The 26,688-nt window shown below is 43.9% G+C and overlaps 1 protein-coding gene across 5 annotated transcripts in view; it reads right to left on the minus strand.

The window, feature by feature from the left end:
- LOC137632337 (pseudouridine-5'-phosphate glycosidase-like) overlaps window positions 1-26,688 on the minus strand; it is a 350,199-nt gene that overhangs the window by 317,028 nt on the left and 6,483 nt on the right. For 2 of the 5 annotated variants that reach the window (XM_068364271.1, XM_068364273.1), the window contains exon 1: window positions 16,163-16,360. The exons of 1 other annotated variant lie outside the window; for it this stretch is intronic. In XM_068364271.1, coding sequence (XP_068220372.1) covers window positions 16,163-16,186 — 24 coding nt within the window. In that variant the 5' untranslated portion in view covers window positions 16,187-16,360. Of the gene's footprint in view, window positions 1-16,162; window positions 16,363-26,688 lie in introns of those variants that run through there. 2 more of the 5 variants (XM_068364270.1, XM_068364268.1) reach the window with 2 other exon arrangements.

Here is a 26,688-nt window from a genome sequence, read left to right on the forward strand (position 1 = left end):
TAATGAGGAGTGTGCATTGAAGGACCTGACTCAAAAAGTGATCTTCCTTTTTGCCCTTGCTTCTGGGGCCAGAGTTAGTGAGATTGTAGCCCTCTCGAGAGAGGAGGGCCGGGTTCAGTTCCTGGATGGGGGAGAACTGAACCTGTTTCCGGACCCTACGTTTCTCGCTAAGAACGAGTTGCCCACCAACAGGTGGGGTCCCCGGAGAATCTGCCCTCTGAAAGAAGATGCATCTCTATGTCCCGTAGAATGCCTAAAGGTCTATCTTCGTAGAACTTCAGACTTCCATGGGGGCCAACTATTCAGAGGAGAAACATCGGGCTCGAATTTATCTTTAAATCAGCTTAGGGCGAAAATTACATATTTTATTCGCAGAGCGGATCCTGACAGTTCACCCGCAGGTCATGATCCGAGGAAAGTTCCTTTATCCTTAAACTTCTTTAACTTTATGGATTTTGAACACTTTCGTTCATACACTGGCTGGAAGTCTTCCAGGGTATTCTTTCGCCACTATGCTAAGCAAGTGGAGCAGCTAAAGAGGTCTGTGGTAGCAGTTGGTTGCGTCGTTAACCCTGCTGTTTAACTCTGCGAGGAACAGTGGAATTATTTGGGACTTTGATTCTGGGGTGAGTGTATAGTTATATGCGTTACTATAACTAGTAGTGAAGGCTCTGGGAGCCCACAGTGACTGTTCCAGCGTTATGGTGATGGTAGCACAAGTACAGACAGGTGTGCCGAGCGTTTCTGACGCTAATGTCAGTGGATAGTAACATGGACGTTTAACTTTGATACCTTGGTATGTGACAAGTGACCTGATTGTTTTCTTTCAGATAACCATACATCCATGCACTACGGTACTTGTGTAAATTGTTGGTCATCCACCTATCATATGTATATATTTGTGGTAACCACGTCGATTATTGTTACTCAATAAACTTGTTCTCGGGAACCTTGCGTCTCCTTCACCTATATTGATTTCATTTTAATTATTGGGCATTTAGCCTATGTATATTAATCGGGGATATCAATAATAGCCTATTCCTTAATGCAAGCCTGGTTGCACTGGTTTATACTTTCCTTAGCATAAAGGGCTCCACCCCTCTCTGAGGACGGTGGCGGCAGCAAGTTTAATCCTACGCAGATATAACCTTTTTGTCTATTTCTACTTCGACCAGGGTGCTGGTCGGGATTTTTCCCTTGGATGCTGTAGTTCCGTAAGGACTATGCTTTACTTCATATAGAGTGAGACCACTATATGGTACTAGCTTGCGAGTGATTCATACATAGGTATATATACTCTTCGTTCGTTTCTAGAGTTTAGTAGGACTCCTCCCTGTAGGGGGCAGGAAGCGCTTTCATGGCTTATGATTAGTGAAAAGATGTATAACGGTAACATCTTAGGTCTTTCAGTCGAGTTGACTAAGAAACATTCCTGAGGAGTACGGCACGTATTGAGACTCCACAGATACAGTAATGCTCTGGTATACTTCCATCAGGACGACATGGCTTGAGCCCAAAAAACGGATTTTGAGCGAAGCGAAAAATCTATTTTTGGGTAAGATGGCCATGTCGTCCTGATGGACCCGCCCTGTCCCTTTTCAAAAAAGGAGAAAAGGGCTGTAGGACCCCTCCCTACATACAGTATCTGTAGCACCTCGTGTATCGCTACAAGGAATACAGATGGCGCCGTGAGCGGCGCAGGGCACGCTTACGAAGCGGGGAGGAGAGATGCCTTACGAACGGCTCCCCCCTTTCTTATCGTTTTCGTTTTCTTGCCATTTGACCCCTACGAAGTGTTAACTCTATTCGGGGTATAGATTGCTATGAGGCGTGTCAAGAATACGTCCGCTGATATTTACGATATCCCTAAGGTCTTTTTTAGGGATAGCCTACTCGCTCCAGGAGTTAGAATTCTGGGTACCTTAAGGTAAATTCTCTGGGAATATCGCCGTAGTTGTAATATACCCTAGGAAGCTGCCTTTAAGGAACTTCCATCAGGACGACATGGCCATCTTACCCAAAAAATGTTATTTTCATTAGTAAAATAAATTTTTGAATATACTTACCCGATAATCATGTAGCTGTCAACTCTGTTGCCGACAGAAATCTACGGTCGGGATACGCCAGCGATCGCTATACAGGTGGGGGTGAACACCACAGCGCCATCTGTGGTCAGGTACTCCAGTACTTCTTGTCAACACCACCTCAATTTTTTCCTCGGTCCACTGGTTCTCTATGGGGAGGAAGGGTGGGTCAATTAAATCATGATTATCGGGTAAGTATATTCAAAAATTTATTTTACTAATGAAAATAACATTTTTCAATATTAATCTTACCCGATAATCATGTAGCTGATTCACACCCAGGGTGGTGGGTGGAGACCAGCATACATGTTAACAAAGAAGCTAAGTATCCCGTATTTTATTTTATTAGTTATTCAAAAATAACATAAAATAAATAAGTACCTGGTAAGGAAGACGACTTGAACCATTACTCTGCCTTTATTAAGTACGTCTTCCTTACTGAGCGTAGCGGTCCTCTTAGGATGCTGAACGACTCTTAGGTGCTGAAGTATAAAGGGCTGCAACCCATACTAAAGGACCTCATCACAACCTTTAACCTCGGCGCTTCTCAAGAAAGAATTGACCACCCGCCAAATCAACAAGGATGTGGAAGGCTTCTTAGCCTACCGTACAACCCATAAAAAGTATTCAAGAGAAAGGTTAAAAAGGTTATGGGATTATGGGAATGTAGTGGCTGAGCCCCCGCCTACTACTGCATTCGTTGCTACGAATGGTCCCAGGGTGTAGCAGTTCTCGTAAAGAGACTGGACATCTTTGAGATAGAATGATGCGAACACTGACTTGCTTCTCCAATAGGTTGCATCCATAACACTCTGCAGAGAATGGTTCTGTTTGAGGGCCACTGAAGTAGCCACAGCTCTCACTTCATGTGTCCTTACCTTCAGCAAAGCAAGGTCTTCTTCCTTCAGATGAGAATGTGCTTCCCTAATCAGGAGCCTGAATAGGTAAGAAACTGAGTTCTTAGGCCTTGGAAGAGAAGGCTTCTTGATAGCACACCATAAGGCTTCTGATTGTCCTCGTAAAGGTTATGACCTTTTTAGATAGTACCTAAGAGCTCTAACTGGGCAAAGTACTCTCTCCAGTTCGTCCCCCACCAAGTTGGACAGGCTTGGGATCTCGAACGACTTAGGCCAAGGACGTGAAGGAAGCTCGTTTTAGCAAAAAACCGAGCTGCAAGGAACATGTAGCCGTTTCAGATGTGAAAACTATGTTCCTGCTGAAGGCGTGGATCTCACTTACTCTTTTAGCTGTTGTCAAGCACACGAGGAAAAGAGTTTTTAATGTGAGGTCCTTAAAAGAGGCTGATTGGAGAGGTTCAAATCTTGATGACATAAGGAACCTTAGGACCACGTCTAGATTCCAGCCTGGAGTGGACAACCGACGTTCCTTTGAGGTCTTAAAAGACCTAAGGAGGTCCTGTAGATCTTTGTTGGTGGAAAGATCCAAGCCTCTGTGGCGGAAAACCGCTGCCAACATACTTCTGTAACCCTTAATCGTAGGAGCTGAAAGGGATCTTACGTTCCTTAGATGTAACAGGAAGTCAGCAATCTGGGTTACAGTGGTACTGGATGAGGAAACTGCATTGGCCTTGTACCAGCTTCGGAAGACTTCCCCTTTAGACTGATAGACTCTGAGAGTGGATGTCCTCCTTGCTCTGGCTGCCTCCTTCGAAAAGCCCCTAGCTCTTGAGAGTCTTCCGAAAGTCTGAAGGCAGTCAGACGAAGAGCGTGGAGGTTTGGATGTACCTTCTTTACGTGAGGTAGACGTAGAAGGTCCACTCCTAGAGGAAGAGTCCTGGGAATGTCGACCAGCCATTGCAGTACCTCTATGGACCATTCTCTCGCGGGCCAGAGCGGAGCCAACCAACGTCAGCCGTGTCCCTTTGCGAGAGGCGAACTTCTGAAGTACCCTGTTGACAATCTTGAACGGCGGGAATGCATACAGGTCGAGATGGGCCCAATCCAGCAGAAAAGCATCCACGTGAACTGCTGCTGGGTCTGGAATCGGAGAACAATACAACGGGAGCCTCTAGGTTATCGAGGTAGCGAACAGATCTATGGTTGGCTGACCCCACAGGGCCCAAAGTCTGCTGCAAACATTCTTGTGAAGGGTCCACTCTGTGGGGATGACCTGACCCTTCCGGCTAAGGCGATCTGCCATGACATTCATATCGCCCTGAATGAACCTCGTTACCAGCGTGAGCTTTCGATCTTTTAACCAGATGAGGAGGTCCCTTGCGATCTAGAACAACTTCCACGAATGAGTCCCTCCCTGCTTGGAGATGTAAGCCAAGGCTGTGGTGTTGTCAGAGTCCACCTCCACCACCTTGTTAAGCTGGAGGGACTTGAAGTTTATCAAGGCCAGATGAACCGCCAACAGCTCCTTGCAATAGATGTGAAGTGTCCTTAGCTCCTGATTCCATGTTCCCGAGCATTCCTGTCCGTCCAAAGTCGCACCCCAGCCCGTGTCTGATGCGTCAGAGAAGAGACGGCGGTCGGGTTTCTGAACAGCCAAAGGTAGACTTCCTTGAGAAGAAAGCTGTTCTTCCACCACGTGAGAGTAGACCTCCTCTCTTCGGAAACAGGAACTGAGATCGTCTCTAGTGTCATGTCCTTTATCCAGTGAGCCGCTAGATGATACTGAAGGGGGCGGAGGAAGGGTCTCCCTAACTCGATGAACAGGGCCAGCGATGAAAGTGTCCCTGTTAGACTCATCCACTACCTGACTGAGCATCGGTTCCTTCTCAGCATGCTCTGGATGCAATCTAGGGCTTAGTAGATCTTTGGGGCCGACGGAAAAGCCCGAAAAGCTCGACTCTGAAGATCCATACCCAGGTAGACAATGGTCTGGGATGGGACGAGCTGGGACTCCTCAAAATTGACCAGGAGGCCCAGTTCCTTGGTCAGATCCATAGTCCATCTGAGAATCTCCAGACAGCGACGACTTGTGGGAGCTCTTAAAAGCTAGTCGTCTGACGGAGCCGGACACAAGATCATGGTACTGCTGCACAGTCTGTGAACTGTCAACCATGGGGAAGCGAGGAAGTACCGTGACAACCCGAAGCTGTCTAGACTGTCTGGGTCGTACAGACAACTCCTTATCGGGTTGCTGAGGTTGCCGCACTGCGTCACAACAAGTCACTTCTGCTGGTTGTTGAACGTCTTCCCAGTGACACACTGACTCCGTAAACAAAAAATCCTCTAACAAGGACTAAGCTTGGACTGCATGTCTTGCAACACAGCTCAATGTCTATGGGAGCAGGTGTGGTAACAGACGGGGTATGCAGAGCATGCTGTATGCAGAGCATGCTGTATGTAGAGCATGCTGTAAGGTAAGCAGAGCATGTTGCAAGGCGTGCGGCTTATGCTGCATGGGATGAGGCTCCTGCTGCATGGTATGAGGCTCATGCTGCATGGGATGAGGCTCAAGCTGCAAGGGAAGAGGCTTATGCCGCATGCGTTGAGGAGGATGCCGCATAGTATGAGGCTCCTGCCTCATGGGTTGAGGCGGTTGCCGCATAGCATGAGGCTCCTGCCTCATGGTTTGAGGAGGATGCCGCATAGCATGAGGCTCCTCATAGCATGAGACTCCTGCCTCATGGGTTGAGGAGGATGCCGCATAGCATGAGGCTCCTGCCTCATGGGTTGAGGAGGATGCCGCATAGCATGAGGCTGCCTCATGGGTAGAGGAGGATGTCGCATAGCATGAGGCTCCTGCCTCATGGGTTGAGGAGGATGCCGCATAGCATGAGGCTCCTACCTCATGGTTTGAGGAGGATGCCGCATAGCATGAGGCTCCTGTGAGGTTCCTGCCTCAAGAGTTGCGTCTGCCTCAAGGGTTGTTAGCGACTGAAGTGGAACCATTACCCTCCCTGGAAGCATGTTATGCTTAAATAAAAGTCCATAGGAGGCTAAGCAGCTAAAGGCTCCTCTCCAAATGACAGAGTCCTCAAGGGAATATCAGAAGGAGGGAGAATAGCACTTTCTCATCTACAGGAACCATATCCGAGAAAAGCTAAGTTTTCTCAGTGAGGGTTTCACTGGTGCAACAGCAGCAGACTAGAAGGCAACGTTATGAAACTGCTTGACAGTCTAGTGAGTTGGCAACAACCAAAGATGTGTGACTGAGAAGCATGCGGTAAGGAGGAGGTAGCTGCGCAGAGAGAGGCTCATGCTGTGAAGAATGCGGTTGCTGCATGCGTTGAGGCGGCTGCCTCATAGCATGAGGTTCCTCAAGAGTTGAGGCTCTTGCCTCAAGAGTTGAGGTTCTTGCCTCAAGAGTGGAGGTGGCTGCCGCAAGAGTTGAGGTTGCTGCCTCAAGGATGGTGGAGGTTGCTGCATAGCGCTGGTATCTGGCAACTCCCAATGCGGCAGCTCACGCGTGGAGGTAGGTTGAGGAACCTCAACATCATACGTCTGGCAGGGTGGACTGCGCAGAGGTGGAGTTGAGGTTGCTGCCTCGAGGATGGTGGAGGTTGTCACAACGCATGAGGCTCCTGCCTCAAGGGTAGAGGAGGTTGCTGCAAAGCATAAGGCTCCTGCCTCAAGTGTTGAGGAGGTTGCCGCGTGGCAAGAGGCTCCTGCCTCAAGGAAAGTGGAGGTTGCTGCACAGCGCTGGTATCTGGCAACTCCCAATGCGGCAGCTCACGCATGGAGGTAGCTTGAGGAACCTCAACATCATACGTCTGGCAGGCTGGACTGCGTAGAGGTGGAGGAGCGCTCGCAGGAGGAGGTGTGTTAACCTTCTCTGCCTGAAACTCTTGCATCAACACCGCAAGCTGAGACTGCATTGTCTGCAGCATAGACCACTAGAGTTTAAGAAAGACAACAACAAACGGAGCTACTGTCCGTTGAGACTGAGGGTCTAACACAGCTGGTGCGGCAACAGACGGAGTTACTGCCTGTTGCGATACCACCTTGCCTCTCTGGGAGGTGTGCAGTTGTCGTACTGCAGCAAGTCCGAACTGACCCAGTGCTAATGGCATCACCTAGGAGTTGGACTTGCGCGGAAGGGACCGACTTGCACTTAAAAGCTGCAAGATTTGGTCCATGGTTTCTGCGAGAAACCTCTTCCGCAGACGAAGAATAAAAGGGCTCTCTCGTCTTTGTGTGGGTGGGGTGATCACGTCGGCAACGTGTGTAGATACACCCGAAACCACGGAGGGAAACGTCTGTTCGTCGATCAAGGCCTGCTGAACCCATAAGTCCTTCGACATTACTTCTCCCCTGGGCTTGGGAGCTTGTAAGAGGTCCCAGACTAGGCGAACAACTGGCACGAACAGACGAACCCTCGAACGCAACACTGTAACACTTTGCGCTTATCACTTTATCACTTTTGATTTTCTGTTTGCACTTATTTCACTGAACTCGAAACTTTAAGTGGTTTGTACCTGAAACACGCAATTCTATCCTTCCTTAAAAGTTAGTAATTGCGAAAACAGAATACAATGTAACAGAAAAATATAATGAAAGATAAATAATTCAGTGGCTGGAAAGAGACTAAACACTAGATCAAATAAACTACGTTTAAAATCTCTCACCGCATAAAGTTTGAGAACAAGAATAAAACTCTAGAAACGTTTACCTTCTTCCCCTAAAGAGACTAGGGAGAAGAGCAAAAACGATAACAACGTTACTCGCTTGAACGAAACGTTTATCCTCCTCTCTCTCCCTCCGTCTCTATCTTTCTCTCTCTCTCTCTCTTGACTTAGAACCTGAGAGATGAGCCCAATTATATATATCGTTAAAACATATTATTGTTAAAGGAAAAAGACTGAAAGATTTCCCAAATAAAAAGTTCCTTTATTAGAATTAAAACCATTAAGCTAAGAAAGAATGAACAAAACGCTAGAATCGGTTTACTCTTACTGCAACGTGACACCGTGAATATTCTCTCTCTATCGTAACGATAGAGCGCAAGTTGAACGTTCTGAACGTCAACAACTGCAGAGACAAAACAAAACGTTAGTTCAACTTTGAAAACAGTACGAGACTATCAAAGAAATTCTTTCAAAAACATTAAAATAGCATAATATGTTAACAGGTAAAAACGAAATGACGGGCTCAATGTTAATTAACTTCGGTTCCAAGAAAAGACCGCCTACTATTAGGAAAGGTCGAATATAAACAAATATAAAAATTAATTTTAATAAGTTTATAATAAAAGGAAGTTAATCGAAGAGGCCTATAAAAGGCGGAGAGATATAAAATAAATCTATAACTTTTGTTAACCCTGGATAGGTACGGTCCTCGGACACCCCTTTAAGGGTATACTCGGACGCGAACGACCCCGACGCCAAAAAAAATTCTTGAAAAATCAGTTTTTGCAGTAACCTCCTTTTTTCTTTTGCCAAAAAAAACTTCAATGAATGCTTAAAACAACTGTAAAGATAAATACTACTCATCTGCAGAAAAACTATTTATTATAAATATTTTAAAAAATTAAGTAGAAAAAAAAAAGACCTGACATAAAAATTCATAAAAAAAAAGTTTATACAATTATACACAAATCCTTTTAGGAATTGATTCTTGAATGTTTAGGACACATCTTGATGTATTTTGGATGAAGTCAGACCCATGGAGGTGAAGATCTGAAATGAGAAAAAAAGGGTAACTTTTTTTGGCCAAAAAAAATTGTCCAAATTTCATGAATTTTTTTGGGTACCCAAATGAAATAGGAAGTGGCTAATTTTTTTAGGGAATAAACATATGTTATCCTAAAATAGAAATATGTAAAAAAATCTTCATTATTTTGTAAATTACATTTATATCAGGGGCCATATCTAAAGGTAATTTTTTGAGTACTTGGAAATTTCGTAAAAAAATACATATATTTAATATATAATATGATATTTATGCAGGTAAAAATATACCAAAATATCAAAAATTCTATAGGGAACAAGAATATATATAGATAGGGCAGCTTACGCTTCGGATATGTCCACAAAATGGCCGCCAACCACACTGACTCAGACTCCCTAATGTGCCACTTGAAATGTAGGAAGGGTATGTCAATTTCAAGGTGTTATTTACTAATCTAATTATTATTGGCTATGCATAAAAATTGTATGGTGGGTTGCTGGATAATTGTCGATTATTTTACGACTATAAAATTAAAATTCTGACCCAAAAAATTTTTTTTGAAGGGAAATAAAATCGAAAAAAAAAATGTAAAACAATATTTTAGCTAAAAAAATTTGATGATATTCAATCAAAAAAAAAGTAAACAAAATTTTCCGACAAATAAACATCTAGAGGAATCATTACTCTGTGATAGTTCCTTAGTACGTAGTAATTTTGAAAGAATTGGGAAAAAACGAAAAAATGGCAATCACCGGAAAATCGAACACATACCTATATATACGCCATATCTGGCTAAAAAAAAGATAGGCATGGGTAGCCAGATCATCTAGAAACACTTTCCAACACTATAAAAATATAAGTTTTGCGACACTACTTGCCAATTCCTTACGGTAACATGACTAAGCAAAAAAATGCAAAACAAATAAAAAGGGGCACTCGTGGAAAAATGGCCATTCTAATATACGGCATTTCAGAAAAAAAAAATTTCAGCCACGTGCTAGGCAAACCATCAAGGCATATTTTCCGACAAATAAACATATAAATGAAATATTACTCTGTGATAGTTCCTTAGTACGTAGTAATTTTGAAAGAAATGGGAAAAAACGAAAAAATGGCAATCACAGGAAAATCGAACACATACTTATATATACGCCATATCTGGCTAAAAAAAAAATAGGCATGGGTAGCCAGATCATCTAGAAACACTTTCCAACACTATAAAAATATAAGTTTTGCGACACTACTTGCCAATTCCTTACGGTAACATGACTAAGCAAAAAAATGCAAAACAAATAAAAAGGGGCACTCGCGGAAAAATGCCCAACATTCTAATATACGGCATCTCAGATAAAAAAAAAAGACATGCACGTGTTAGCCCAACCATCAAGTCACACTTTCTAACACATAAACATGAAAAAAAATCAATAATATACGGCAATTCCTTACTACGTAGTAAATTTTTACAAATATTGAAAAAAAAACAGAAATTGGCAACCGCAGTTAAATACCCAATATACCAATAACTACGTCGTATCTGACAAAAACAAAATCACGCATGGGTAGCCAGATCATCTAGACACACTTTCCAACATTAAAAAAGCAAAAGTTTTACGACACTATTTCGCAATATCTTACGGAAAAATGACTTGGCAAAAAAATGAAAAAAAATTAAAAAGGGACACTCGCGGTAAAATGCCCGACATTCTAATATACGACATCTCAGATAAAAAAAAAGACATGCACGTGTTAGCCCAACCATCAAGGCACACTTTCTAACACATAAACATGAAAAAAAAATGAATAATATACGGCAATTCCTTACTACGTAGTAATTTTTACAAATATTGAAAAAAAAACAGAAATTGGTAACCGCAGTTAAATACCCAATATACCAATAACTACGTCGTATCTGACAAAAACAAAGTCATGCTTGGGTAGCCAGATCATCTAGACACACTTTCCAATACTAAACAAGCAAAAGTTTTACGACACTATTTGGCAATATCTTACGGAAAAATGACTTGGCAAAAAAATGAAAAAAAATGAAAAAGGGGCACTCGCGGTAAAATGGTCCTCGTGGTGATGAACGACATTTTAACTAAAAAAAAAAACATGCACATGGTAGCCAAACAATCCACCAAGACTTTCCACAACTGATAACCTATACAAGTTGCACCATTCTACGACAATTTCATAATACGTAATAACTTTGATAATTATGCAAACTACCTCAGAAGGGTAAACTCGGACGCGAACGACCCCGACGCGTCTCAGAAATCGGGGAAGGAGTACAGCTACAGCAATGCACATCTGGACACTACTAGAGCGTGTAGGGGAGACACCTCCTGCAGGTCGATCACCCACAAATTCAGTCACAGGGGTGAGTCACGTGAGAAAAACCTGTTTTTTTTTGACGCTCGGGGTCGCAAACGACCCACCGTACCTATCCAGGGTTAAGCAAAATTAAGAAAGAGAGTCTATACTCTCTTCGACACCAACACTTCCGTCTAAGGGAAGGGTCGGCCATTTAAAAGTGAAAGAGAGTTCATACTCTCTTCGTCACCATAATTAATCAAATTAATTCCAAAAGCTAGCTAAGCTAATGATAAAACTTCCTGAATAGCGAAAGCTAAACTCTAGAGCAAATACATCACCAAATCGTGAGCAATAACTCCAGAATCAACAGCGTATCCATGTAGGTCTAGCCGGAGGCACGACAGAGGAAAAATTGAGGTGGTGTTGACAAGAAGTACTGGAGTACCTGACCACAGATGGCGCTGTGGTGTTCACCCCCACCTGTATAGCGATCGCTGGCGTATCCCGACCGTAGATTTCTGTCGGCAACAGAGTTGACAGCTACATGATTAACGGGTAAGATTAATATTGAAAATAGATTTTTCGCTTCGCTCAAAATCCGTTATATAGTGATCCCTCGTTTATCGCGGTAGATAAGTTCCAGACCGGACCGCAATAGGTGAAAATCCGCGAAGTACAGTAGTGACACCATATTTATGTATTTATTTAACATGTATATTCAGACTTTTAAAACCTTCCCTTGTACGTAGTACTGTTAACAAACTACCCTTTAATGTACAGAACACTTAATGCATGTACTACAGTACCCTAAACTAAAACAGGCACAAACATTAAAGGCGATTTTATATCATACGTTTCCTAAACACGCCAAAAAGCATGATAAAAAATGGCAACCAACGTTTTGTTTACGTTTATCTCTGATCCTAATGAAGAAACAAACGCATTTAGTGTACACATCTGTGTATAGGTTAGTTTTTGCAGCGATTAAATTGATTATACAGTATTTTGATTTTGTTATTACCAATGTTTTACTTAATTTTTCTTAGGACTTCTAAATGAAATGTTTTTCTTTATGACGCCGCCTGAAACGGCGGCGTCATAAAGTACGCTCCATCTTCAATCGTAATAAACAAAAGAAGGCATTTAACGCGCATGATGAAAGTGATAAATAATGATATTACAGTAAAAGCTTTTAGAAAATATGTTATTACAAATATTATTTACCGTATCTATATAAAATCATACATACGTAGCAAAGCAGGAAAACAATTTACGAGAGAGAGAGAGAGAGAGAGAGAGAGAGAGAGAGAGAGAGAGAGAGAGAGAGAGAGAGAGAGAGATTGTTTTACGTACGTAAATGTAAATTTTAAACAAAAAAATAGCCCCATTTCATATAAAATAGGTTATTACAAATATTTTACTTTATCATATTACAGTAGTCTGTATAATACTGTAAAGTTCAGTACAGTATGTTGTTGTTATTATTATTATTATTATTATTACTATCCAAGCTACAACCCTAGTTGGAAAAGCAAGATGCTATAAGCCCAGGGGCTCCAACAGGGAAAAATAGCTCAGTGAGGAAAGGAAATAAGGAAATAAATAAATGAAGAGAACAAATTAACAATAAATCATTCTAAAATAAGAAACAACGTCAAAACAGACATGTCATATAATAAACTATCAACAACATCAAAAACAAATATGTCATAAATAAACTATAAAAAGACTATGTCTGCCTGGTCAACAAAATTCTCACGAAACAAAAACACAGCATTCGATTACAACAGCTGATTCTCTCTCTCTCTCTCTCTCTCTCTCTCTCTCTCTCTCTCTCTCTCTCTCTCTCTCTCTCTCTCTCTCGTGTTATACAATACTTACATATAGATGAAGAAACTAAAATTAGTTTTATTAGTGTCAATTACATACGAAGCGAAAAAATTTTGCCGAGTTTACATCCATTTCAATCGTTGCTAAAAATACGGCATCCGATTTCATCAGCAAACCACTACATTTTGGGAAACATCATTTTATTCTAGAAAATTGCTACTCTTTAAATAGTTAATTGCACATTGAGAAAGCGTGTACTTTTGTTTTTAAATTTCGGGTGTGTTTTAAAAATCGAGTATTGTTGACTTCTTTTTGTTTTACTTTTGGCTGTGATCAGATCAGCTGAGGTCTAGCTGCCGCTCTTGAGAGCATACGAATACACTGACAAAGTATCGTTTATACCATTACTTAACTTATTCAAACTGTCTATACAGTTGATATTACATAAGCATCAATGTGTTATAACCTATCAAATTTTTATGTTTATTACATTTAAAACAACACACACACACTCTCTCTCTCTCTCTCTGAGCTACTTTTCACTACCTTCCATTCCTTACCTCTCTCTATCTCTCTAACAAATGATATCTTTGTTGCTCCTCAAAGTTTCATTTATATTGAAAGTCAATCATGATTCAATTTTCCTTACTTTCTCCAATCTCGCACCATCGGTCGCATCGCAGTATTTTCGAAATTTCCGGAAAATCCGTGATATGTGTATATACATGCGTTATGAAAAAATTCCGCGAAGTGGTGAATCCGCGATAGTCGAACCGCGAAGTAGCGAGGGATCACTGTGTATATATATATATATATATATATATATATATATATATATATATATATATATATATATATATATATATATATATATAATCCGCGATAGTCGAACCGCGAAGTAGCGAGGGATCACTGTGTATATATATATATATATATATATATATATATATATATATATATATATATATATATATATATATATATATATAGTTTCAACCATTATGGGAAATCTATTACAGTATATTATTTTACCCGAGTAAAGCACGTGATAACAAAACACTTATTCTCAATACATTATTGTCGCTAATGCATACTTACAGAGAAAAAAAAAAATTTCAGGTACTGAAAGGTCTTGAGTTTTTCTAAGTTTAGTGTACTGTATATCTTTCCATGGGCACGCAAGGTAGCTCTTGTTAGTTTGTATCTGTTTTCATCTTACTTGGCTCCTCCCCATTGCGTAATGTGACAATATTTGCTTGAATGCGCATTTCCTCCTCCCACTAATGTCGCTCCTCCAATCAAAATACTACTGGGATCTTTTCAGTTATTATTGGCTTCCTGCTAGTAATGTCGCTCTTCCAATGAAATTAGTTTTTTTTTTTCAAGAGTTATCGTTGGCTATTTTTTTCCCTTATAATTTGTTTTCGTTTATGACAATGTTCACGCTTAATCAAAATATCATTCATTCCTGGCCATATTGTTAAGAAATTTTTGTAGAAACTATCGTAAGAAAAGGCTTACAGATTCTTATCCCAAGGATCTGTTTTCGTGCAATATACCATTGTAACCAATAGTATTTTGTTTTTTCCTATTTCAATGTGGGAGAAACGCCTGATTGTCGTTTGTTTTCGATTTTGAAACCTGCCGATCTCTATATGTTCAGCACTCTCATTACTTAACTGTCATGGATCCTAGGGTGCTGGTGTGCAATATATGTCGCTATTCTTATTTTGAGGTGATCGCTCGATTTCATGGAAGTTACAATGGTACTCCAGAGGTTGTGAATAGGTTTCTTAGAGAGCATTCAGTATTACCCATAAGTGTTAAGTGTGCTAAATGTGATTCACCTTTACTTTTCCGTGAGGATAGGCATTTATGGTACTGTACAAAATCAGGTCTAGGGTCTGAGACCGGGGTCGTTCTAGGTTAGGTTAGGGGGGTTTGTTAGGTTAGCTGGTTTAGTTTAGGGGTAGGCCTAGGGTCTGTGACCGGGGTCCTTCTAGGTTAGGTTAGGGGGGTTTGTTAGGTTAGCTGGTTTAGATTAGGGGTAGGTTTAGGTAAATCTAGGGTCTGAGACCGGGGTCGTTCTAGGTTAGGTTAGGGGGGTTTGTTAGGTTAGCTTGTTTAGTTTAGGGGTAGGCCTAGGGTCTGTGACCGGGGTCCTTCTAGGTTAGGTTAGGGGGGTTTGTTAGGTTAGCTGGTTTAGATTAGGGGTAGGTTTAGGTAAATCTAGGGTCTGAGACCGGGGTCGTTCTTGGTTAGGTTAGGGGGGTTTGTTAGGTTAGCTGGTTTAGTTTAGGGGTAGGCCTAGGGTCTGTGACCGGGGTCCTTCTAAGTTAGATTGGGGGGGTTTGTTACGTTAGCTGGTTTAGATTAGGGGTAGGTTTAGGTAAGTCTAGGGTCTGAGACCGAGGTCATTCTAGGTTAGGTTAGGGGGGTTTGTTAGGTTACCTGGTTTAGTTTAGGGGTAGGTCTAGGGTCTGTGACCGGGGGCCTTCTAGGTTAGGTTAGGGGGGTTTGTTAGGTTAGTTGGTTTAGTTTAGGGATAGGTTTAGGGTTTGAGATCAAAGATTAAGGTCTGTGGTATACTTAACGGCTTTCAGGATTTGTTTTCTAACATAAGCCATTTTTCTTATTGCAAATATCATTTGACGCCCTACCCCACCCAAAACCCCGGTTCCCACCTGGTGGCCCCCATAATTTTTGGGATGAAGTAGGGTCTTTCTGCATTACAACAAATGAAACAAAAACAATAAAAACACTGTTACAAACACTGATTTTTCGGAAAAACTCGTTGTTTTAACTCCAATTACATGGTAAATCTCTAAATCGGATGGTTTGCGGTCAAAATAAACGTTAAATCTGTTGGAACTACACAATTTCTGATGCAACAAATATATTTTTATTCCAGTTTCCCCATAATGGTTGAAACTAATTTTACACACACACATATAATATATATATATATATATATATATATATATATATATATATATATATATATATATATATACTTATATTTTGTACAAGGTACTTTCCTGTTATTAACCCATCACTAATTTCCGATATAACCCCAAAACTATTTTTCAAGATAGGTTAGGTTAGGTTTTAATTTTATCAGAGCGCACACCTTCACCACCACTTGTCACAAAGAGAAAAGAAAACAACTCTTGATGATGTGGGTATTTCATCCCAAAACAATCACTAGATAGGAAATTTAGTTATGCACCTTTGGCAATAGTTTCATGCAAATCGGATAAAAATTTACCACGATATAATAAAAAGACATTTTTTTACCTTTCGTGAATTTCACCTCGACCTCTGAACCCAATCACTCCCAAATCTACTTACATCGTCCTTGCCTGATTGGATCATGGTCAGTCTCGCGATTCGTTTTCTACCATTTCGTGACCTTGGCCTTGACTCTCCCAAAATATCACTAAATTGTCCTTCGATTATGGCCAATCATCCCACGTAATTTCATTAGATTCGGTCAAGTAGTTTTCGAAATACGTAATTCACAAGCACTATCGAAATATAAACTTGGCGAGAATCAGTGTTGCCAAATGGGTTAATATAATAATCCCAATTTACACAAATATATTATCTTCTATCTTGATCAGGTAGGCTTTGCTAATATAAAAATTACTTAATATACTTCATATAAGCGCAAGCAAACTAACTGCAACAATATATAGGTTTACTCGTCTTTGTTTCGTCAAAGAAATTTGTACAGAATATCCCCATCAGACACCCGTAATCCCCAAATCTAGGGATAAATCTCTGTAACTGGCAACACTGTCATTGGCGGGAATCGCCAGAACGAAGTTGGCATCTTGACGAAGGTAACAACAGAGAACATTTGTTATATCAATATTAAATGGAAGTACTTTATAAAAAATGCAAGTTTAATTATCACGAAAAATGAAAATTTTAAGTTTATTTAAGTATAACACATTTTTAATGTGATATTTACTGAAGCTTGTTTGAAATAAGCTCCAATTACGCTACTTGCAATATTTTATGTCATTCCGAGTCTTAATTGCTATGACAGATTTAAATATCTTGTCACACAAATATGTTGTTAAAATTTAATTTAAAAAAAAATCTTCCTTTTATGGAGAGCTAAAAATGAGGTCTTGATAAGGATGACTGGAATTTAGATTTTTCATACAATCGTTGCACAATAGTTTGATGAGGGTTTCTTTTCCATTCATGCTTTTAATTGTTTAATGTTATTTTTCAAATTTTTGATAGAAACGGATCTATCATCCGCATATTTATTTTAATGTTATTCCTAAAATATTTATATTTTCCTTCTTTCCTTTTCTCATTGGGCTATTTTCCCTGTTTGAGCCCATGGGCTTATAGCATTCCGCTTTTCTAGCTAGGGTTGTAGCTTAGCATTTGATTATCATAATAATAATAATAATAATAATAAAGTTTCGATCTTCTTCCTTTGTGTTATAACAACCTAAAAATTATGTCCATGTCTGCAAGTAGGCCTACTGTTGAAGTGCTAACTTGACAAGGAAGGAGCCTTTAATAATGATGTCTTCAGGAACCATTTTTTAAGCATCTACTTTTTTTCTTTTCTTTTTTTGCATATTTTAATGCATTCTTTGAAAATATTAAGCGGTTTCAGTAGGTAAGTCTTGCAAGTGACTTTCAGAACACAATACCAGGATCTTGAATAAATGCAAATTTCATCATTTCCTTTCAACCTCAGTTTAAATGTTCATTCTAATGGTGCCTAAATATTATCAATAGTTGTTCTATCTTTGGTTTAACTAAAGAAATACAAAATGTTTGCTTGCTTTTTCTTACTAAACATGGGTCTATTATATTAGCCTCTGAAAGCCAAAACAAAAAGGAAGACTTGGTAATTTGAGCAAGTTACTCCTTGTGTTTGATTAAGCTTCATATATTAATTACTGTACACAGATACACACTATCATAACACAAAACCTATAGGTAAACCATAGAATTACAAAAATAGGAATATGCCCCAATCTACACATTACCAAAATTTGTGACACACTTTTGGGCCCTGCAACAATTTTAACTGTTGCCTGGCTCTTGCTGAAGCAGGAAAGGTAGGTAGCTGTTCGATATGGTTATGAAAAGATAGAACATGTTCAGTTTTATTTTATAATGCTTTCTATTTAGGCCTATACTTGATCAGGGAAAAATCATTCATAAGGTTTAATTTATTGTAATTATCATTGCTGTAGTTAATTAATTCTGTTTTCTGGTAAATGCTGGATTCAATTTTTTAATGCTAAATCTGCCTAAAATGTCGAATTTGCCATACTGTGTTCTCTGTATTCTGTGCAATCTTTATCAGGGTTTCTTGAAGAAGATTAAGAAAACGAAAATTGAAATAATATCCCAATTTTTCTGCGGACCACCAAAATTTATTTTCCGGACCAAGTGGACCACTGGTTGGCGACTGCTGCCTTAGGATGCCTATGCGCATGCCTGGGTATATATACCAGCTCTTGAGAGGCAAGCAGATGAGTCTTCTCGAGGTTTACCACGATCCCCAGATCCTGGCAAAACCTTAAAAGCTTGTCTTGGTGGCCTACGAGTCTGCCAGAATTGTCCAAGTATCTTAGGAGACGGATGCTGACACTGTGAGCCCAAGATGACACTATGGTGAACACTCTTGTGAAGACCTGGGGAGCTGTGGAAAGGCAGAAACACAATAACCTGAACTGGTAATGCTTCTAGTTGAGCATGAATCTTAGATACTTCCTGGAAGACGGATGGATCGGGATCTGGAAGTATGCGTCCTTCAAATCTGGAGTGCACATGAAGTCCTGCGGTCTTATCGCTTATCTGACAGTGTCGGCCGTCTCTATTCTGAATGGGGTCTGTTCGACAAACCTGTTCAGAGCAGAGAGGTCAATGACTGGTCTCCAGACGCCTTTCTCACAAGAAAGAGTCGACTGTAAAAGCCTGGGGACCCGTCGAGGACCTCTTGAAGAGCGCCCTTCTCCAACATGGTCTGCACTGAGGGCACCCTCCTGTGCAGATCTCTTCGCATAGGAGTTTGATGAAACAGGCACTTGAGTCAGTGGAGGGAGAGAGAGAGTGAACGGGATGCGATACCCTGAACGAATCATCTTGACTGTCCAGGGCCCGGCCCCGTAGTGAAGCTACCTCTACCATAGGCTTTGCAGGCATCCCCCCACAAGTGGATAAATGGGAGGACTGCTTACCCATGTGGGAACGGCCTCAGCCAGATCCCTTCTTTCCCTTTCCTCCACGAAAGGACTTCTTACTATGAAAGGCTTGCTTGGACCCCTTTGACCCTGTTGTTTCGGGTCTCTAGCCCATTTTGCTTGCAATTTTGGCTGTGGCTTTCATTGTGGCTGAGAGGGGTAAGGTCTGGCTGTCAGAACCTTCTGGATGAGGAAGTCCTGGCTGGATTTCCTCCACCTCTCTGCCACCCGCTCAACATCCTTGGCGTTGAACAGGGAATTACCTTTGAAAGGTGCATTCCTCAGTCTTGTGACTTTGGCCTGAGGGAGATGTCTATGGAATCTTCCTACGATGGCATCTATCCTCTTCAGGATGGTGTTAGCCCAAAGGTTCACCACCTGATGGGAGAGAAACTCGATGGTCCGAGTATCAGACAATAGGAAAGTCTCCATAGACTTCCTTGAGGACTTCCAAGCCAGATCCTTAGATCGAATCAGTTGTCCTAAAGACCCCAACCAGAAGTCGAGCCACAAAGTTGCCTGCATGACGTACTTCGCCACCTTTTCTTGGTTGAGGATCTCGGAGGCTGAAAATGAAACAGGAAGAAGTTTCTCGAAGGGCATAGCCCTCGAGAGTGCCTCTATGGAGTGTTCGAGAAACAGGGGAGGGAGAAACACCCCGAGGATCTCATAGTACCTCCTCTGAAACACACACGGAGGAGGGAGGAACTTGGAGGACGAGTTGGAGCGGAGTGAGGAGGTGGAGCCAGTTGCCCGGGACACTGCCTTCTGTTTAGCACTCTTCAACCCCTTTGACCAGGGCAGAGCTGTACTGGCCCTCAGAGGTTTCCGAGTACCGTAAAAACTAGATGAGCTACCGATGGATCTGGTAGCCCATTGATGGATCGGATACAGGCTAAGACCTGCCAGAAGGCATGCTCAGACTCCTTCCTCTCATCCTCCGTTAGTTTAGGGGTAGTGGCAGCTGGCAAAGTGTCGTCTTCAGGATCGCTTTGCTCTTCCACTTCCGAACTCTCACCCATAGGAGCCAAGGAAACTGCTAAGGAAGTGCTCGCTTCCAGCTGCCTAGGTGGCAGTGAAGACGGAAACCTGGCCAAGGATTTAGGGATGGTAAACAAATCCTTCGGCTCCCTGTTGCGAGACAGGCGTTCCTACGTCAGCGAGGGCCTAGAAGGCTCTGCTGGTCTATGGGCGGGATGGAAATCTGGTGCCAGAAGAGGCACGTCACACCCAGTCGCAGGTCGTACCTCCTTAGGCACTATCTTGTCAGGGGAGGGACAAAAGGAGTCCCTGTAGCAAGTTACTCCGTCTTCCTTGGGAGGCGAAGGACGGATCATTTTCCTCTTCCCCATAGGTCTGGCCTGTGGCGTCTTGAACTGTAAGGGGCTACCCTGGAGTTCTTACACTCTCTCCTCCTGAGGCCTCTTGCGAGGGGACAAAGGTTTCTCCCTACCAGAAGGACCCTTAGGGGAGGAATCCTTCGAACTCCTCCTAGGATCAGCAAGAGGGGAAGCCCCAGGGACGAGAGGCGGCAACAAAGGAATCCTTGGAGTGCCTCCTCAGGACTGGGAGCGGGGAATGACCCCCGTCACAGACAGATGCATTACACTGAATAATGTTTGAAGCCATGGTGGGTCGTGGGCTCCCAAAGAACAGAGGGGGATATCCTCGGGAAAACACGGATCCTTGGGTTTATGATCGCTCGGCAGGTTTCTTAACCCTCTTACCTGTGGGAGGCTTCCCAACAGGCAAGATCGGCACAGGGCTACCCTAGGGATAGGGTCTGGGCATTATTGCGTGGGTGACTGATGTCTCTGAGGCGATGGAAGCCTTTGAGACTGGAGACACTGATGAGAGTCTCTCCTTGCAGGAGGGTTAACCCGGGAGGGGTGACCTTCTGCAGCCAAAAATGGAGATGGTACATCGTCTGAGAATGAGGTAACCACCAGGCCAAGGCAAGGTTGATTTCGCGAGCATGGCAAACCACGAGAACCCTCTCTCGAACGAGACGTAGGTATGTCAAACGCCGGCGCTTCGAAAGCGTCATGCGACGCTGTTCTGTCGTGTGACGCAGAGCGAGACTGAGCTGAATCAAGTGGCAGAAAGCCAGGAGGGGGAGCAACCGTGGATCGCAAACCCCGATCGCACGACCCATAAGAATCCATACAGCTGGGACTTTGAGGAACCTTGTCACTAACTCCTGTTGGATGGATAACAGGATGAGGGCTGCAAGAACCTGAGGGTTCAGCGTAGCGCTGGTCGTGTGAGTGCGAACACTGTACGCGACAAGAGTCCGAAGACTCTGTCATGAGAGTGAAACTCTCAATGACAAGGGTCACGAGAAACAACAGGTTCAGCGTGATCGCGTGAACCCCTAGGATTCGTGGGATGAAGAGAGAACTCCATGCTACGAGAACCTGAGGGAAAATCGTAGCGTCCGGCACGAGAGCCTACATGCTCAGCGATACCGATGTTACGAGACCCAAAAGGATCAACATAACAGGAAACTGCAGTTTCCATGCCACGAGACCCCGAAAGATCAGTGTGACGAGAGGCACGAGAGCCTAAGGGCTCAGCGTAACCTGGGTTGTGAGACCCCGAAGGATCATAGCAACGCGAAACCGAGGTTTCCCTGTCATGAGACCCCGTTGGGTCAGCATGACGAAATTCATGAGGGCCCGAAGACTCAGCGTAACTTGAGTTGTGAGACCCCGAAGGATCAACATAACAGGAAACTGCAGTTTCCCTGTCACGAGACCCCAAAGGATCAGAGTGACGAGAGGCACGAGAGCCCAAGGGCTCAACATAACCATTGTTACGAGGCCCCGAAGGGTCAGCGTAACAGGAAACCGAAGCTTTCCTGTCACGAGACCCCGGAAGGTCAGTGTGACTGATGGCACGAGAGCCCGAAGGCTCAGCATAACTATTGTTACGAGAGCCCGGAGGCTCTGCATAACTGGAACTCGAAAGTTCCAAGTTGCGAGAACCCGAACGTTCAATACGACTGAGACCTGAAGGACTCCTAGGGTCATAGGAGCCTATAGGATCAACATGACTAGAGCCCAAAGGCTCACGATCACGCCAGCCCAAAGGGTGGTTGTCACGAGACCCTGAGGGGTCAACGTGAGGAGAACCAGTAGGTTCAAAAAGAAGTTTCCTCACAGCTCGAGGAGGAGAACGTCCAGGATGGACACGGGTCACAAACCCTTCCACCTTATGATCCTCCAGAGAGGAACGCAGAGCAGACTCTGCCCAAGGAGGAGACTGATCCAGCTCTAAAGATACCTCCTTTGCAGGGGAGGTTTCTTCTCCCGAAGGAGAACATCACTTAAGATGAGACTTTGGCTCCTCCCCTGGAGGAACACCATAAGCGTACGGAGACAGCCGATGCCCTGAGGCGGTCTACTCTCACGAACGAGAGATTTGTTTCCCCGAAGGGAAAACCTACCTCGGAGAAAGCTCTGCCATTGTCCCTGGTGGATCAGAATACTCCTCAGCGTCAGAAACAGACTCAAGGCCTAACTGATTGGCTGCTGCGCCCACACTAGGAGGATCAACCTCTGCGGAGGAAGGAGATGAATGCCTTCTCTCCGCTTCCCTTTGAAGGAGCTCAAAGAGAGCTTCCTTTGAAGGGGGTCCATCGACACCCAGCAATGACCAAAAGGATACAAGATCCGAGAATGAACAGGGGCTCCCTGGGGGAAGGGAAGGAGCCAACTCACTAGGGGAGTCAACACCTTCGCCTAACCTACAGGGTTGACCTGGAGTCACAAACCCTGCGCTGCTGCTCGGTTGTACCCCTCAAGGGCCCAGCAGAGGAGCAGCTTTGGAAAGAGATTTGGGGGTGTAAGAAGCAGAAGCCTGCGACTTCTTCGATTTCGAGGAAGACCACGAAGGCGAAGAATCGCGATTAGAGTTCTTCGTCTTCCTACGCCCGAACCTCTCCCACTGGGAGGCCAGCCACTTCTGACACTCAACACAGTTGTCATCCTGTGAACACCTATGGCCTTGGCCAGCCGGGCACAGGAGGTGAGGGTCCGGCTCAACGGACAACATGCAGGCACCGCAGCTGTGGCCCTCGTGACCAGGACGTGTCCACATAATGGGACAGCAAACACACACACCTGCACACAAGAAAAAGAAAAAGCAAATTAATAGTCAGCTGACATGTGTGAGTGAGCGGGATTCCCGGTCTACCCTACCCCCCACCAGCTAACTAGCAGATGGGGGTAGTTATCCCTTACTAAAATTGTCTTGGCTAGTTTTCAGTATTGCCGAAAAGTTAATACCCCTATAAATAGCAGAAGGTTTTTATTTGCATCAGAACAAATATAATATTTTAATCAATTTGTATTTTCCTAACCATACAACCCTTAGACCTTTAATAGGAATATGACTTCAGCAAAGCTGGAATGGCCATTAAGTGAAGCATTAGTACTATAGTAGGTGGCGGGTAGCAGATATGCCCAGTTCACCCACCATGCAGAGTAACATGACAAATTCGGAGATAATTTGTATTCTTCCTTACCATACAAACCTTAGCTATTTACATAGGGGTTTACTTTTGGCGTAGCTGAAATGACGAGCCATTAAAATTTAACTAGGGTGTATTACCCCCGTGCTAGTTAGCAAGGTAGGATTTGCCTTGGGGGACAGGGCTGGCGAGCAAATATGTGTAACTAGCTAAGGTTTGTATGGTTAGGAAAAATACAAATTATCTCCGAATTTGTCATTTGTTCCGTAACCTAAATACAAACCACGCTATTTACATAGGGTGACTTACCCTTAGGAAGGGTGGAAAGTCCCCAGCCTTACTGGCTTTGGCTTACCCGGGGACTCAGAATCCGAGTGAGCAGCACTCAAGAAAATGAGTCCCTGAACCTCACAAGTTTCTTGCTACGCAAGAAACGTGCGGCCTACATAAGCTTATGTGCGGAGGGAAGAAGTGTGACTTGTCCTAGGAAGTCGACCTGAAGTCCTTTAGCTGGAATTCCAGGCTAGGACGTTCCCAATACCACCTTGTCAGGGTATGGGGGACGCGACAGTATTAACTTAATACTAGGAACACAAGGAAGCATGGTTTACCTGCAAAGGTTTGAGGTCAGCTATGCAGAGAACCCAGGATGCTGCTTTCCCCAAGAGAGGGGAGGATGAAGAAAGAAGGGCCAGACATACTTCTTTCATTCATGCAGTCTAAAACCGGATAACAATGCCCTCAACCTTCTGCTACCTGTCCATTAAGGAGCCTGAGGTTAGACCAGCTGTTGTGTAGCCACCACAGGGCCGATAGAAAACGTATCGAGGCTCCTGTGGGTCATGTCCTGCAGGTAATGGGCTGTGAAGGTTGTTAGACGCTTCCAGACTCCAACTTGTAGCACCTGCGTCACAGAGTCGTTTCTCTTGAAGGCCAGGGACGCTGCGATGCCTCTGACATCGTGTGCTCTAAGGCGACGTGACGGAGGAGGATCTGGATTCAGGGCGTGATGGATGACCCTATGAGTCCAGGCTGAAAAGGCATTCTTGATGACCGCCCTCTCCGTCCTCCCTGTGATCCCAAACAGGGCTTGCACGTGAGGACGAACTGCAGCTGTTCTTTAAGGTACCCCTCCGACTCCTTACTGGGCATAGTAGGAGAAGGTCTGGGTCATCTGTTACAGAACGTTGACTTGAAATCCTGAAGGAGTCAACCGAAGGTCCGGGATTCCCAGATTTTGAGTCTAGTAATCAACTCAGGGACGAACCTGAACGTTACCTCCACCTATCCTCTTGAATGGGCGACGTCGTACAAGAGACCATGAAGTTCGCTGACACGCTTGGCCGAGGCCAAAGCGAGCAGGAGCACTGTCTTCCAAGACCGGTGACGATCAGAAGCCTGGCGTAATGGTTCGCAAGCCGATCTCTTAAGAGCCCTAAGAGCCTGAACCATGTTCCATGGAGGAGGTCTCACTTCCGACTGGAGGCAGGTAAGTTCGTAGTTTTGTATGAGCGAAGAAAGATCCAGCGAGGAGGAAATGTCTACTCCTTTCAGCCTGAAGGCCAGGCTTATGGCTGAGCAATAGGCTTCCACCGCCGAGAGAGAAAGGTACATTTCCTCCCGCCGATATACAATAACTTCGCTATGCTGGAATAGTGGTATCAAGGGGAGAGGTACCGCTCCCACAACACCAACCACAGAAGACTCTTCACTTCACCTGGTAGACCCCTGTGGATGACTTTCGCAGGTGTCGAGACATCCGCTCCGCAACTTGCTGCGGAACGCCTCTCTCTGTGAGGAGATGCTGGATGGTCTCCAGGCGTGAAGCCGAAGCGATGCTACAGCTTGTGGTAGATGTTGCAGTGTGGTTGTTTGAGTAGCATGTGTCGTGGGGGAAGCTCTCTCAGGAGTTCCGTCATGATATGCAGAATATCCGGGAACCACTCTGCATGACTCCGCAGCAGAGCTATCAGAGTCATCGACAGGTTGACCGATAGTCTAGTACAGTATTGTTGAGCCCCCTTCTCAACAGACAGAACGGTGGGAAGACGTAGACGTCGATGTTGTCCCTCCGTGTAGGAAGGCATCTTGCCAGAGTGCCTTGGGGTCTGGGACTGGGAGTAGTACAGCGGCAGCTTGCAAAATCAAGGCTGTCGCAAACAGGTCCACAAGGTCAGGAATTGTAGGCTACCTGCTCAGACTGACGGAAAGCACATTCCTTTGTCCGGAATGAAGCGAGCCAATAGGGTATTGAGTGGACTTCGGTTCATCTCGGTATCTCTACTGCAAGATGAGAAAGTTGTCGTTTACAGAGTGACTCGCCAGGGTCTGTTGGAAGTGTTGAAGGGCCAGAATACGGCCTTCATTCCTAGCAGATTGATGTGGAGGTACCCTTCTGGTTCTGACCATAGGCCTGATTCAGAACGCGCCCCCCCCCCCCACCCCCTTGTTTTGACGAGTCCGAGAACAGGATCAAATGCGGGGGAAGGACGAGAAGATCCATTCCCTTGCAAAGGTTCCCGTAGGTCAACTACCACTGCAGGTCCATTCGTTCCGCAGGTCCCAAAAGGAACCAGAATGTCCAGGGAATCGTTGTCTTGATTCCACCGGGACTTAGGCCGCCGAAGCAGGGATCTCATCCTGAGGCGGCCGTTGGAACTAGCCTGGCCAAGGAGGAAAAGTGACCTAGGAGGCGTAACAAAGGTTGGGCTGGAAGCTCTCCTCGTCTGAGGAAAGGTTCTGCGACTCTCCTCAGCCTTGCTATCCTGTCATCTGATGGGAAGGCTTGGAGATTGGAGTCTAATATCATGCCTAGATATACCAGTAGTTGAGATGGAAGCAGAGAAGACTTCTCAAGAATTACCACGATCCCTAGATCCTGGCAAAGTCCCAGAAGAGAAGCTCGTCTCTGTGTCGAAGAAGGGTCGATTCCGAGACTGCCTGGGTTAGTCAGTCATCCAGAAAGCGAAGGAGACGGATGCCGCTCCTGTGTGGCCATGAAGATAACAGGGTGAACATTCTGGTGGACACCTGCGGTGCTGTGGAGAGATCGAAACACAGCACCTTGAACTGGTATAACTTGTTGTCTAGGCTGAATTTCAAGTACTTCCTGGAAGACGGACCAGTGTGCACATGAAGTCTTGTGGTCTCACTACAAGCCTGATTGACTCTGCTGT

Source organism: Palaemon carinicauda, chromosome 41 (assembly GCF_036898095.1).
Source record: "Palaemon carinicauda isolate YSFRI2023 chromosome 41, ASM3689809v2, whole genome shotgun sequence".
Lineage (NCBI taxonomy): Eukaryota > Metazoa > Arthropoda > Malacostraca > Decapoda > Palaemonidae > Palaemon > Palaemon carinicauda.